Source organism: Mytilus edulis, chromosome 2 (assembly GCF_963676685.1).
Source record: "Mytilus edulis chromosome 2, xbMytEdul2.2, whole genome shotgun sequence".
Classification (NCBI taxonomy): domain Eukaryota; kingdom Metazoa; phylum Mollusca; class Bivalvia; order Mytilida; family Mytilidae; genus Mytilus; species Mytilus edulis.
In genome coordinates this window covers 38,718,482-38,731,289 of record NC_092345.1, presented here as the reverse complement: position 1 = coordinate 38,731,289, position 12,808 = coordinate 38,718,482, and the positions used below count along the sequence as shown (strand labels likewise).

General features: G+C 31.6%; 1 protein-coding gene across 1 annotated transcript in view; it reads left to right on the top strand.

The window, feature by feature from the left end:
* The window catches only part of LOC139510154 (sorting nexin-4-like), an 87,671-nt gene that overhangs the window by 59,801 nt on the left and 15,062 nt on the right, over positions 1–12,808 (top strand). Inside the window, exons 7-11 of the mRNA XM_071296501.1 lie at positions 829–884; positions 1,541–1,613; positions 2,311–2,438; positions 7,905–7,994; positions 9,955–10,045. Of these exons, the coding sequence (XP_071152602.1) occupies positions 829–884; positions 1,541–1,613; positions 2,311–2,438; positions 7,905–7,994; positions 9,955–10,045 (438 nt within the window). The remainder of the gene's footprint in view (positions 1–828; positions 885–1,540; positions 1,614–2,310; positions 2,439–7,904; positions 7,995–9,954; positions 10,046–12,808) is intronic.

Here is a 12,808-nt window from a genome sequence, read left to right as displayed (position 1 = left end):
TCAGACAATAACTCAAAATGCTTTCATAAGTTTTCATGAAACTTTGGTGAATTGTTTATATCTTTTGACGGAAACTCCCATTAGGATTTCTATAAATTTTAGATGTTAAGTTTCAGAGTTATTTGATTTTATTCTTAAAAAGGAGGATATTCCAGTTTTCAGAAAAAGCTTTAAGCAGTTATCATGAAACAATAAAAATAACCTTCCTTTAGTTATTCCATGAATGTGTGATATGACATTGAAAAGTTTTTGAACTTTATTCTTTGAAAAAGTGACGGGTGTATCATGCGTTCAGTGCGCAGCTGTTTATTACAGTTCGTTATTATGTTGTTCTGTTACACCACAGTTTGTATATATGTGCCTGTCCCAAGTCAGGAGCCTGTAAATTATTCAGTGGTTGTTGTTTGTTTCATATATTTTTCATTTATTTTTATTTACTTAAATAAGGCTGTTAGTTTTCTCTTTTGAATTGTTTTACATTTGTCATTTCGAGGCCTTTTATAGCTGACTCTGGGGTATGGGCTTTGCTCATTGTTGAAGGCCATACAGTGACCTATAGTTGTTAATTTCTGTGTCATTTGGTCTCTTATGGAGAGTTGTCTCATTGGCAATCAATCATACTACATCTTTTTTATATCTAATCTTCATTACATTCTTGAAAATAACATAGATTGCTTTCTTCCAGGAATAGATTTTTTAAATTTTTATCTTAAAAATGCTCTTTTTTAATTAAGAAATAAACATTTATAAGCTTGACCAATCATTATAAAATCAGTACTTTTGCTGAACCTTAACATAAAAACTCATGTTATTTTTTTATTTGTATAGTCTGAATCAAGGTTAAAGGCATTAAGTGCTGCATACAGATTGAAAAAGCCAGAAAAGTGAGTAATTTTGGTTTTCTTTTAATTTCCGTTATTAATTTGAATAGAAAATATCGTTTTTTGCTTTTTAGACAAATTTTAAAAGAAAAATTAACTTGCTGAATGATAATCCTAATATGTGTATGATGCAAGCTAAGAGGCAATGTACAAGAAACAAATTGTTTTCTGAAATTCTCTTTTCTCTATTTTGTGTGCTATTTTCACATTTCTTGAGCGGTGTGAGAAAATATTTCTCCTCACTAGTTATATATCTGTTCTCATCAAAGTCATTGGTCGAAATTTAATTGTGACGTTTTAATTTTTTGTTTCTTTCATCTGAATTTTCCTATTATGACAGCATGAAAAAATACAACCTTACCTGATGACATCACCTATAAAGAACACAACTTTTGGATAATCTTTGAAAGAGAAGGAAAAAATCATAAGAGAAACAGATTCCGACACTATAACTTGTGTATAATGATATTTCTCCATTCTCAACAGATAAATTTTGATTATTTAAAAAGCTCTGCAAGCCTCTCACTTTAAATATAAATAAAATTTAACTGTCTCGAGTGGAGAAATTTTGTAACAGACTTGTTGCAGTGTAGGAATCTATATGTCTATATGTTGATAAAATAAAAGTAATAAGTATGTTATTTTATTTCCTTTTGCAGGAGATTTGAGGAGCTGAAGAACTACAGTAATGAATTAGAAAGTAATATAGCCAACCTACTAAAGATAAGAGCTGTAAGATCTTTTGTTATGATTTGCCTCAACTTGTGTATATAATGCATGTATTTTACTGTTGTCTGCTCTTTGTTCTGGTTGTTGTCTCTTTGACATATTCCCCATTTACATTATCAATTGCTCTATGTGTATTTCTAATCAGTAGGAATTTGATAGGACCGTATTAGCTGAGGCGCCACCTGCCATTCTTATCAGGAGTAATAACTGACTTTTGTTTCTCATTGCAAATGTAGTCTGACACTAAATATCAAAACTTGTCCCAATATGACTATATAAAATTTTGAAAATTTTCACTAGTCTGAATCAATATTTACTATGTCTAGGGCATTGTAACAGTGCAGACTGCAAATGTACAGATATTTATTTTTTTTTTTATTGTTTTGTCTCACCCATCTTACCTTACATCTCATCTCTTAGGTAGTATGAAATTTAGGAAACATGTTATGATTGCCAACTATCCATAAACAGATGGAAGAAGTACAGATGTCAACAATGAGCAAAAAGGATCTCGATGAGCTTAAAAATCCCCTGATAACAAAATGTGATAAAATACAAAAAGAGCAATAACAGCTACCCTGATTTGAAAAAGAACATTAAACATAAACACCTGTCAACCAAAAATATTCACCAGACTATGTGCTCCTCACTTGGAACATTGAATAATCCACCAGATTTGAATAGTAGTTCTATTTTATAGAGAATGGCAGACAAGGTTTATGGTATACATAAAGTGCATTCCAACTATGGCAGAGTTTTCTGTGAGTGGAGTGGTATTGAGAAAGAGATGGCAGAACCTTTGAAAAGTTGTGGACATTATATGAACGTGTTAGTATGAAAACTGCAAATTGTTTAAAGAAAAATGATTGTTTTTCGGGCCTTACTTAATCTTTACCTGGTTCTTTGGATACCACATGTGTTGTAGAAGGTTGGCAAGAAAACAGATATTTTTTTGAAAACACTCACTCAATGATTAGTGAGGTTGACCATATTTTCAATCCAAAATTTACACTTCAAAAATGTTTTTCGGTCTGTGCGTCCTTTCGTTCATCCTTCCCTCCTTCTGTCGGCCCTCATATATTTATATTTTTAAATGAGCTATTATGGTTGCAAAGTCCATTGGGAATTTTAATTGAGATTATACCATATCTTGATGGAAAATTTGTTTTTTTTTGGAAAAAAGGGAAGGGGGGAGGGGGTAAAAAAAAATTGGGGGGGGGGGGGACAATTTGTTCTCAAGATTTCAGAATTTAAAAAGAAATTTCTCCGATTTTTCAAACCTATTATGTGTCAAATATTTAATTACACTCCAAACTCAGACCTTTATCAAATGTGAATATTGTGTCCATTTTTGCCCCTAATGTTCAGGGTTGACCCTCTGCAGTCGTATCCAGCTGCACTCAGCGAAACAATTTATTAAGATCTTTCACCACATTCATTTTTTGTCAGAAACCTATATTTTGGGTTATTTTGGTTGTAGTTTTATTTTCCTTTATTTGGTGCCTCTGGTTAAAGTGCCAAAATTAAACTCACCAAAATAAAGCAAAAATTGAAGCACCAAAATGGCGTACCGGTACAACAATATCGTAATGCTAATTGTTGGGGAAAATATTTTAGGTTATTATATCTTCTGTATATTTCCTACAAGTCCATACATATAGATAAATCTGCAAATAAGTATACCTGGTATAATTTGGCAACAGCACTATTTAAGTTTCACTTAATTATCAATTTTCTGAAATTGTTAAAGGGGCAGTAGCTACGAGATATATAAAAAATCAAAACTATAATATTTCTTGTTCAATCATTATTGAAAGTGAAATTGTGAAATAATAATTTGCTTTTAGCAGCCAGCATGGGTAAACTTTGTCAAAATAAGCGAAGAAACATTGATAATGTATTACTCACTTGCAAGTGAATAATTCGACCTCATTAAATCTGTATTCATGTGAACTCCAATTTAACCCCTTAGCTAGTGATGGATAACACGTAAATTGTGTGTGTATAGTTATTTAAATGAAAAGTATGTCAACATTGAAAGTGGTACAAAGGTAAATCATTTAATTTACTTATTTGATCCACAAAAACTCATTCTTATACAAGTAAAAACCATGATTAATATATGTTTTTTATCTATAATATAAAATTAAACAAGTTCGCTTTATCTATTTATCTATTTATATCTTTATTTATGTTAATATATTTATATGGTCATCAAAGTATTCGAGGCCAACAAGATAATTAATTAGATGGCGTCTAGACTAAAAAACACACAAAATGAAGCTACTTATCCTTGACACTATGCCATGTAAATTGCTTATTTTATACTTTTTATACGACTGCAAAATTTGAAAAATTTTTCGTCGTATATTGCTATCACGTTGGCGTCGTCGTCTGCGTCGTCGTCGTCGTCCGAATACTTTTAGTTTTCGCACTCTAACTTTAGTAAAAGTGAATGGAAATCTATGAAATTTTAACACAAGGTTTATGACCACAAAAGGAAGGTTGGTATTGATTTTGGGAGTTTTGGTCCCAACATTTTAGGAATTAGGGGCCAAAAAGGGCCCAAATAAGCATTTTCTTGGTTTTCGCACTATAACTTTAGTTTAAGTTAATAGAAATCTATGAAATTTTGACACAAGGTTTATGACCACAAAAGAACGGTTGGGATTGATTTTGGGAGTTTTGGTTTGAACAGTTTAGGAATTAGGGGCCAAAAAAGGGCCCAAATAAGCATTATTCTTGGTTTTCGCACAATAAGGCCAGACGTTTTTTATCATCTGTTTAACGAGATCCGCCGACTCCACCTTTCCCGATTTTGGAATAAAAATAAAAGTAGTGCTTCTTACTTTTATTATTATTTTTCCCGCCGACTGTTACGACATCCTCAGAAAAAAATAAAATGTGTTGTTCACGATACTCGCTTTCAGTCAATTTCGTTATCGGTAATATTTAATTTTTACCAAGTCAATGAAACAGCAATTTTCATTTAAAAGTAAAGAAATTCAAGGCATAAACGATATATTTTCTTCTAAAAGATTTTTAAGCTGGTGGCATGCTTTTCATACTTGTTACACGAGAGCGTACATTAAATCCTTCTAACTTTCGGCAAAATCAGTTATTACTTCATCAGAACTTGATGAAATTAGCCTAAAGTAAACTTGTCATCCATGTATTGCATTAGAAACGTCATATTCCTTTCCAAATAGCGTATCAAACATTGTTTATTTTTGTAAATTTTTCTTCGTCCGACATTTAAATTTGTAGAGCTACGGATCGGAATCGGGATTTCATCGGAAACGGACACGCTATGACCAAAATCCGGATTCTTCCGATAATGACTACAAACGCATGAATGGCACTGCTGACAGACAAAAATTGATCCCAAAAGGGAAAATTATGCATTCCACACGCATTAACATACTTTTGGTTAGATCTTCTTGGTTAATGTATATATTTCCATGTATAAGCATTGTTTCAATTTATAGGTTAAAGTTGCTTAACTCTGGGACTATTACACCAGAGACATATATACACATGTGTATATATATGTCTCTGCATACACTGAGAGGTTCCTGACTGGGTGACTGGTATATACATATATAGTGTATATGCAGCGAGGTTGATATATTTGAGTGGTGCCATGGATCTATATTAGTCGAAATACAGAATCGAAACATAGTTTTTATGTTTATATTAATAGAAGGGTTAACCAGAGACATATATAAACTATATGTATTTATATTTCTCTGGGTTTATATACTGGTCTGTTCTCATTTCATTGTTCTTGTATTTTGATAAATTCTAAAAAAAAAAAAAAGGTCACTTATAATGGTTTTATTTTTATTTTTAGTGTCGACTGGACCAATTTTGCACTTTTATTTTTTTTTTATTTCGCCCCCTCGACCCTAATTTTTTACAAATTTTCTCGTTAAACAGATAAAATAAAAAGTCTGGCCTAACTTTAGTTTAAGTAAATAGAAATCAATGAAATTTAAACACAATGTTAATGACTACAAAAGGAAGGTTGGTATTGATTTTGGGAGTTTAGGTCCCAACAGTTTAGGAATTAGGGGCCAAAAAGGGACCCAAATAAGCATTTTTCTTGGTTTTCGCACCATAACGTTAGTATAAGTAAATAGAAATCTATGAAATTTAAACACAAGGTTTATGACCATAAAAGGAAGGTTGGTATAGATTTTGGGAGTTTTGGTCCCAACAGAATAAGGGGCCCAAAGGGTCCAAAATTAAACTTTGTTTGATTTCATCAAAATTGAATAATTGGGGTTCTTTGATATGCCGAATCTAACTGTCATGACTGTGTATGTAGATTCTTAACTTTTGGTCCCGTTTTCAAATTGGTCTACATTAAGGTCCAAAGGGTCCAAAATTAAACTTAGTTTGATTTTGACAAAAAATGAATCAGTTAGGTTCTTTGATATGCTGAATCTAAAAATGTACTTAGATTCTTGATTATTGGCCCAGTTTTCAAGTTGGTCCAAATCGGGGTCCAAAATTAAACTTTGTTTGATTTCATCAAAAATTGAATAAATGGGGTTCTTTGATATACCAAATCTAACTGTGTATGTATATTCTTCATTTTTGGTCCTGTTTTCAAATTGGTCTACACTAAAGTCCAAAGGGTCCAAAATTAAACTTAGTCTGATTTTAACAAAAATAGAAATCTTGGGGTTCTTTGATATGCTGAATCCAAAAATGTACTTAGATTTTTTATTATGAGCCCAGTTTTCAAGTTGGTCCAAATCAGGATCTAAAATTATTATATTAAGTATTGTGCAATAGCAAGTCTTTTCAATTGCACAGTATTGCGCAATGGCAAGAAATATCTAATTGCACAATATTGTGAAATAGCAAAAAAAAAATTAATTAGAGTTATCTTTCTTTGTCCAGAATAGTAAGCAAGAAATATCTAATTGCAAAATATTGTGCAATAGCAAGATTTTTTTTTAATTGGAGTTATCTTTCTTTGTCCAGAATCAACTTAAATCTTTGTTATATACAATATACAATGTATATTCACTTTTTACTACCAACTGATAAATTAAAATAATCTTTACCATTCAGTGATAACAAGCAGTTTTTTTACATCTTAATATTTTATGATGTATTTAAATGAGTAGTTATTGTTGCAAACTCCATTAGAAATTTTAATTGAGATTAGTTTTGGAATAAGGGAAAGGGGGATGTGATTAAAAAAATTGGGTTCAATTTTTCTCATTTGAAATTTCATAAATAAAAAAGAAAATTTCTTCAAACATTTTTTTGAGAGGATTAATATTCAACAGCATAGTGAATTGCTCTAAGAGAAAACAAAAATTTTAAGTTCATTAGAACACATTCATTCTGTGTCAGAAACCTATGCTGTGTCAACTATTTAATCACAATCCAAATTTAGAGCTGAATCCAGCTTGAATGTTGTGTCCATACTTGCCCCAACCGTTCAGGGTTCAACCTCTGCGGTCGTATAAAGCTACGCCCTGCGGAGCATCTGGTTATGCTTTGGATAAATGTTTTACATTGTTATTAATCAAGTACTAGAATTTTAGTCAAATCAATGTCCATGAATTTGACAGCTAGTGCCCCTTTAAGAAATCACAGCATGAATTTTTATTCACACGTGTTATTAATATGCCAGGCTAATGCTGATTAGATGCCATTAATTGGTTATTAGAATATCAAAACTCCTTGTTATCCTTTATATTCAAAAAATAAATATGTACTGCCAGAGGCATAAGAATTAAAATTTAAATCCTTAATTGTCAATAGATTAACATGTACTGCAATATATAGTTGATTAAAATTTATGTCAAATGATATTTAAAAAAAATAAAGAATCCATTCCAAAAGTGATTTTAATGTTTAAGATTTTATTAGCTTTAAACCTTGATATACGGAATTATTTGCAATTGCCATTAAGTTAACTTTGTCGTTATTCTAGTTTGAGAAATTCAATGATAGTTTGTCTGACAATAAACAGGTAAATAATAACAAATATGAATGAGCTTGCTCACTACTGTTGTTCCAAAGTAAAATAAAACATATGAATTGGAAGAAGCACCAAATTACACACACCAAAATAAAACACATGACTTTGAAGACAAAACCACCAAAAAATCCCAACACCAAACTTTGTTTGTTATGCACATGTATCAAGGTGAGCAACACAGGCTCTTTAGAGCCTCTAGTTTACCTTAAGAAGCTGAATCTCAAAAGATGTGCTGCATTACAGGAAAAAAGATATCACTTGTATCACCTAAATCATCTATATTTCAGTTATGGACAGACTGTAGAGGGTATATTAGAAGAAGAGGAACAATATGCTGATCAATTGAAAGAATACATGGCATTTGCTGATTCTTTAAGGTATCAGTATGGTATAAATTCTTACATTCTTAATACTTGAAAATTGATAAACATATTAACTGTTACTAAACATGACTAAATGGCAAACAGGCACAATGGTAGATTTGTGAAGCTTTCTATGTAAATATACCTAATCAAAATCAAGTTTTCACTTGTTACTATGTTGGCCTTTAGTATTTGGGAAAGATGGCTTCAAGCCGTGAATTCCCTATGTGACTGGCCAGACTTCCAAGCCTCTCACTTCACTTATTTTGTTTTTATAGTTGGGGAAAATACCTCAAAATTCTAAACTGAATTGATGAGAAGGAGACACACAAATGATCAGATTGACTTTAAAATCTTTTTTACTCATTTGCCTTCTGTTTCTCGTGAAATTATCGTAGCTTGAGCTCTCCTGGACACTATTTACATTTCTTTTACAATCCAAAAAAAATCAGTAATACAAAATATTTTGAATATACCTAGTGACGTCATGGTTGGAATGTCACACTAGGTAGAAACAGCATTATCCTTGACTTATTGTTAAAATCAGTCACAGAAATTGTGTACGATTTAGAAATAAATATAGATATAAAATTTTCAAATGGCTTTTTGTAGCTTAAACATATTTAAATGGATGAAATTTAAAACTGAATAGACTTTTCTCAAGAAAATATTAAAAATCTTTGAGCCCTGTCACATAAAATGCAGAATGGCTCTATCTTGCAGTTCAGTGGTATACAATAAATATATATATATATATATATATATTGTTGTAGTTATTAAATGATAGAATTCAATTGAATTTTGAATTTTAGATAATTAACTTTCAACTTTAATGAAATGTTTTGAATTAAAAGGTGCCAATCTCTTCCATTGGTCCAAATTGAATCCATGATGAAATCTAGACTATAGGGTAATGACTTTACATTAAACAACATTTTAATATTATCAATCTTTCTACACGTTTGATACTCATTCTTTGTATGAAGACTAACATAAAATACCCCCCCCCCCCCCCCCCCCCCCCGAAACCTTGGCCGTCTTTTCCCTCAGAGCTTAAAATTTATTGTCTTGCCTTGACAGAGTCAAAAAGCGAATATGGTGAACCACAAGTGGTAGGTCATTTATATTTGGTATATTTTTGAATGAGTATTGGCACATCTCATTCTATGGAGATTTTTTGACTCCTTAGTCATGGTCTATTGACTCATCATAGTGATTCATCACTCAACAACTGCCTGTTTACTTAACACTTGCATTATTTTACACATGACATCAAAGTTTAAAATTGTCACATTTTTCTCAGGAACTAAATTACAAGGATTTCTGAAATTTTGTTTCATGATTTATACAAGTCAGTCAAGTTATACCATGTGATGCATTTTCAGATTCATCACTCAAAAACTTTCTGTTTACCTAACACTAACTAACATCATTATATATACTCACGACATCCGAGTTGAAAAGTTTTATTTTTCTCAGGAACTGCATAACAAGGATTTTCTGAAATTTGGTTCAGGTTTAATTTAAGTCAGCTATACTGTACATGTGTGATGCCTTTTCAGATTTATCACCCAACAACTTCCTGTTAATTGTCATTAGTATTTGGGCAGGGGTATCATAAGTGAGCAGTAGCTTGCAGTTTCACTTATTTTTCATTGAACTTGTTTGTGGATTCTGACAGGAAATCTAAATTCATGAATTGTCTATTCCAAACTTTAATGTATATATACCTGTTTAATATAGAATGAATTCATTCAATTATTGGTTTGTTGTCATTTTCAGCTTTAAAAATCTAGCATACCTTCTTGGTTCACTTAATAATCTGTTTGTGCTTGTTTAACACATCAAATACAGCTGATGGTCTGTAGAAAACACACAAAAAATGAAAAAATAATGTGGGTCATGCAAATTTGTACCATTTATAATAAAGTGTGTACTCAACTTTACTACTATTTGAACTATTTGTATATTTTAGGACAGTATGTAGAAAGTATGAATGCATGCAGTATGATTTTGAGAGAGCTGAGGATAATCTAACAAACAAACAAATACAAAAAGAACAACTTGTATGTAAACTTAGTATTTTTTAATCATGAGCAGTTGTTTTGAAGTGCAACAATGTATTTTGTCGTTAAATGAAACCAGTAAAATTTAATGCCGAAAAAATATGTTATTCTGTTTAATTGATAAATGTGTACAGAGACAAGATTTGGTTGAACACAATTTAAAGCAATAGGTTTGAAATCTTTAAACCATATATATGTGGGACTGCTTAGACAATCTTGAAATTGCTACTTCAAATTTTGTTAAGTTAGATACAAAAAAGTTTTACTGTTTTGTTCGTTCTCTGTTGCAATTGCTGATATTGAAAAAAAATAGTATTTTGTTTATGATCATAAATATATAGTATTTGATGTTCCTCATAAAAGCATTTATTTAATTTTATACCCCCGCTTTGAAAAAGGGGGGTATACTGTTTTACCTCTGTCTGTCTGTCCGTCCGTCCGTTCATCAGTCCGTCAGTCTGTCTGTCCCATGAATATTTTTTGTCACATTTTTCTCAGGATCTACAATATAAGGATTTCTGAAATTTGGTTTCAAGGTTTATATAAGTCTGATTTACCGTGTGATGTATTTTCAGATTCATCACTCGACAACATCCTGTTAAACGAACGCTTGTATGATTTTACACATAATAGCCAAATTGAAAATTTTCCTCACATTTTTCTCAGAAACTTACAAATACAAGGATTTCTGAAATTTGGTTTCAGGATTTATACGATTCAGCTATATCGTGTGATGTGTTTTGAAATTCATCACTCAACAACTTCCTGTTTACCGAACACTTGCATATTTTTACACTATTAAAATTATCCACTTGCGGCAGGGGTATCATCAGTGAGCAGTAGCTCGCAGTTTCACTTCTTTATTTTTATGCCCCACCTACGATAGTAGAGGGGCATTATGTTTTCTGGTCTGTGCGTCCGTTCGTCCGTCCGTCTGTTAGTTCGTTCGTTCGTTCGTCCGTCTGTCCCGCTTCAGGTTAAAGTTTTTGGTCAAGGTAGTTTTTGATGAAGTTGAAGTCCAATCAACTTGAAACTTAGTATACATGTGCCCTATGATATGATCTTTCTAATTTAAATGCCAAATTAGAGTTTTGACCCCAATTTTACGGTTCACTGAACATAGAAAATGATAGTGCAAATTTCAGGTTAAAGTTTTTGGCTTCAGGTTAAAGTTTTTGGTCAAGGTAGTTTTTGATGAAGTTGAAGTCCAATCAACTTGAAACTTAGTATACATGTGCCCTATGATATGATCTTTCTAATTTAAATGCCAAATTAGAGTTTTGACCCCAATTTTACGGTTCACTGAACATAGAAAATGATAGTGCAAATTTCAGGTTAAAGTTTTTGGTCAAGGTAGTTTTTGATAAAGTAGAAGTCCAATCAACTTGAAACTTAGTATACATGTTCCCTTTGATAAGATCATTCTAATTTTAATGCCAAATTAGAGAATTTAGTCCAATTTCACAGTCCTTTAAACATAGAAAATGATAGTGCGAGTGGGGCATCCGTGTACTGTGGACACATTCTTGTTTGTGTGTGTTTTAATGCCATTTTTTTAAGAACTGCTTTTGGGCTATTTCATGGTGGCCAGTTTTTATTGGTGGAGGAAGCTGGAGTGCCAGGAGAAACTCATTGACATTCCATAGGAAAACTGACAATCCTAGTCAATTAAGATTTAATATTTTTAAATGTCTATTAAAAGTTTGGAAATTAAACTGTTGCTGCTATACTTTTTCAAAGGTCTTTCAAATCTACAGTAAACTTGCATAGCCTATGTGTCAGTCAAAATTATGCAATTGTGCACACAAAGGATCACAAATGAGTTTATTAAGAGCACAAAGGACATACAATTGTTTACTTTATGGGGAATAATGTCATTTCACACACACACAAAACATGTATTATTATTAAATACTGTGTGACATCTGTAAGTTACATTTAAAGGTTATCAAGTATCTAAGATTTTATTATTTAAGGAATGACTAATATTTTTTCAGTCTATGAAGAAATAAAATAAAAAATGTGGTGCACACTGAATAATCCCTGTAGTAGTGTTATTTTAAAGTGCACCACATTTTTATGCCCCACCTACGATAGTAGAGGGGCATTATGTTTTCTGGTCTGTGCCTCTGTTCGTCCGTCCGTCTGTGTGTCCGTTTGCTTCAGGTTAAAGTTTTTGGTCAAGGTAGTTTTTGAAGAAGTTGAAGTCTAATCAACTTGAAACTTAGTACACTTGTTCCCTATGATATGATCTTTCTAATTTTAATTCCAAATTAAAGTTTTGACCCCAATTTCACGGTCCACTGAACATAGAAAATGATAGTGCGAGTGGGGTATCCTTGTACTTGGGACACATTCTTGTTTATGTTATTTCGAAAAAATTTAATTCTAATTTCCGTTTTAAGCGGGAGTAAATCATGAAAAAACCTTGATAATTATGTATATTTCAATTTCTGCAAAACATGAACAATATGAATAAAGGGGATGACAGCGTATGTAGGGGAAAATAAATCAAACATTGTTTATTAAAATTTCATTTCAACAAATAATACATGCTACTAGTAACACATTGTTAAATGAGGATTGGATTGGGCTTGCCATTCAAAGAGGGGAATATTTGTTATTTAACTGTGTGTGAAATAAGTTAATTTTGATATCAAATTCATTTCAAATTGTGATAATTAAGTTATGAGGTGAATGCAATACAAATAAATAAATTGAGATGATGGGCAGTGGTAGATCCAGAACTTTTCATAAAGGGGA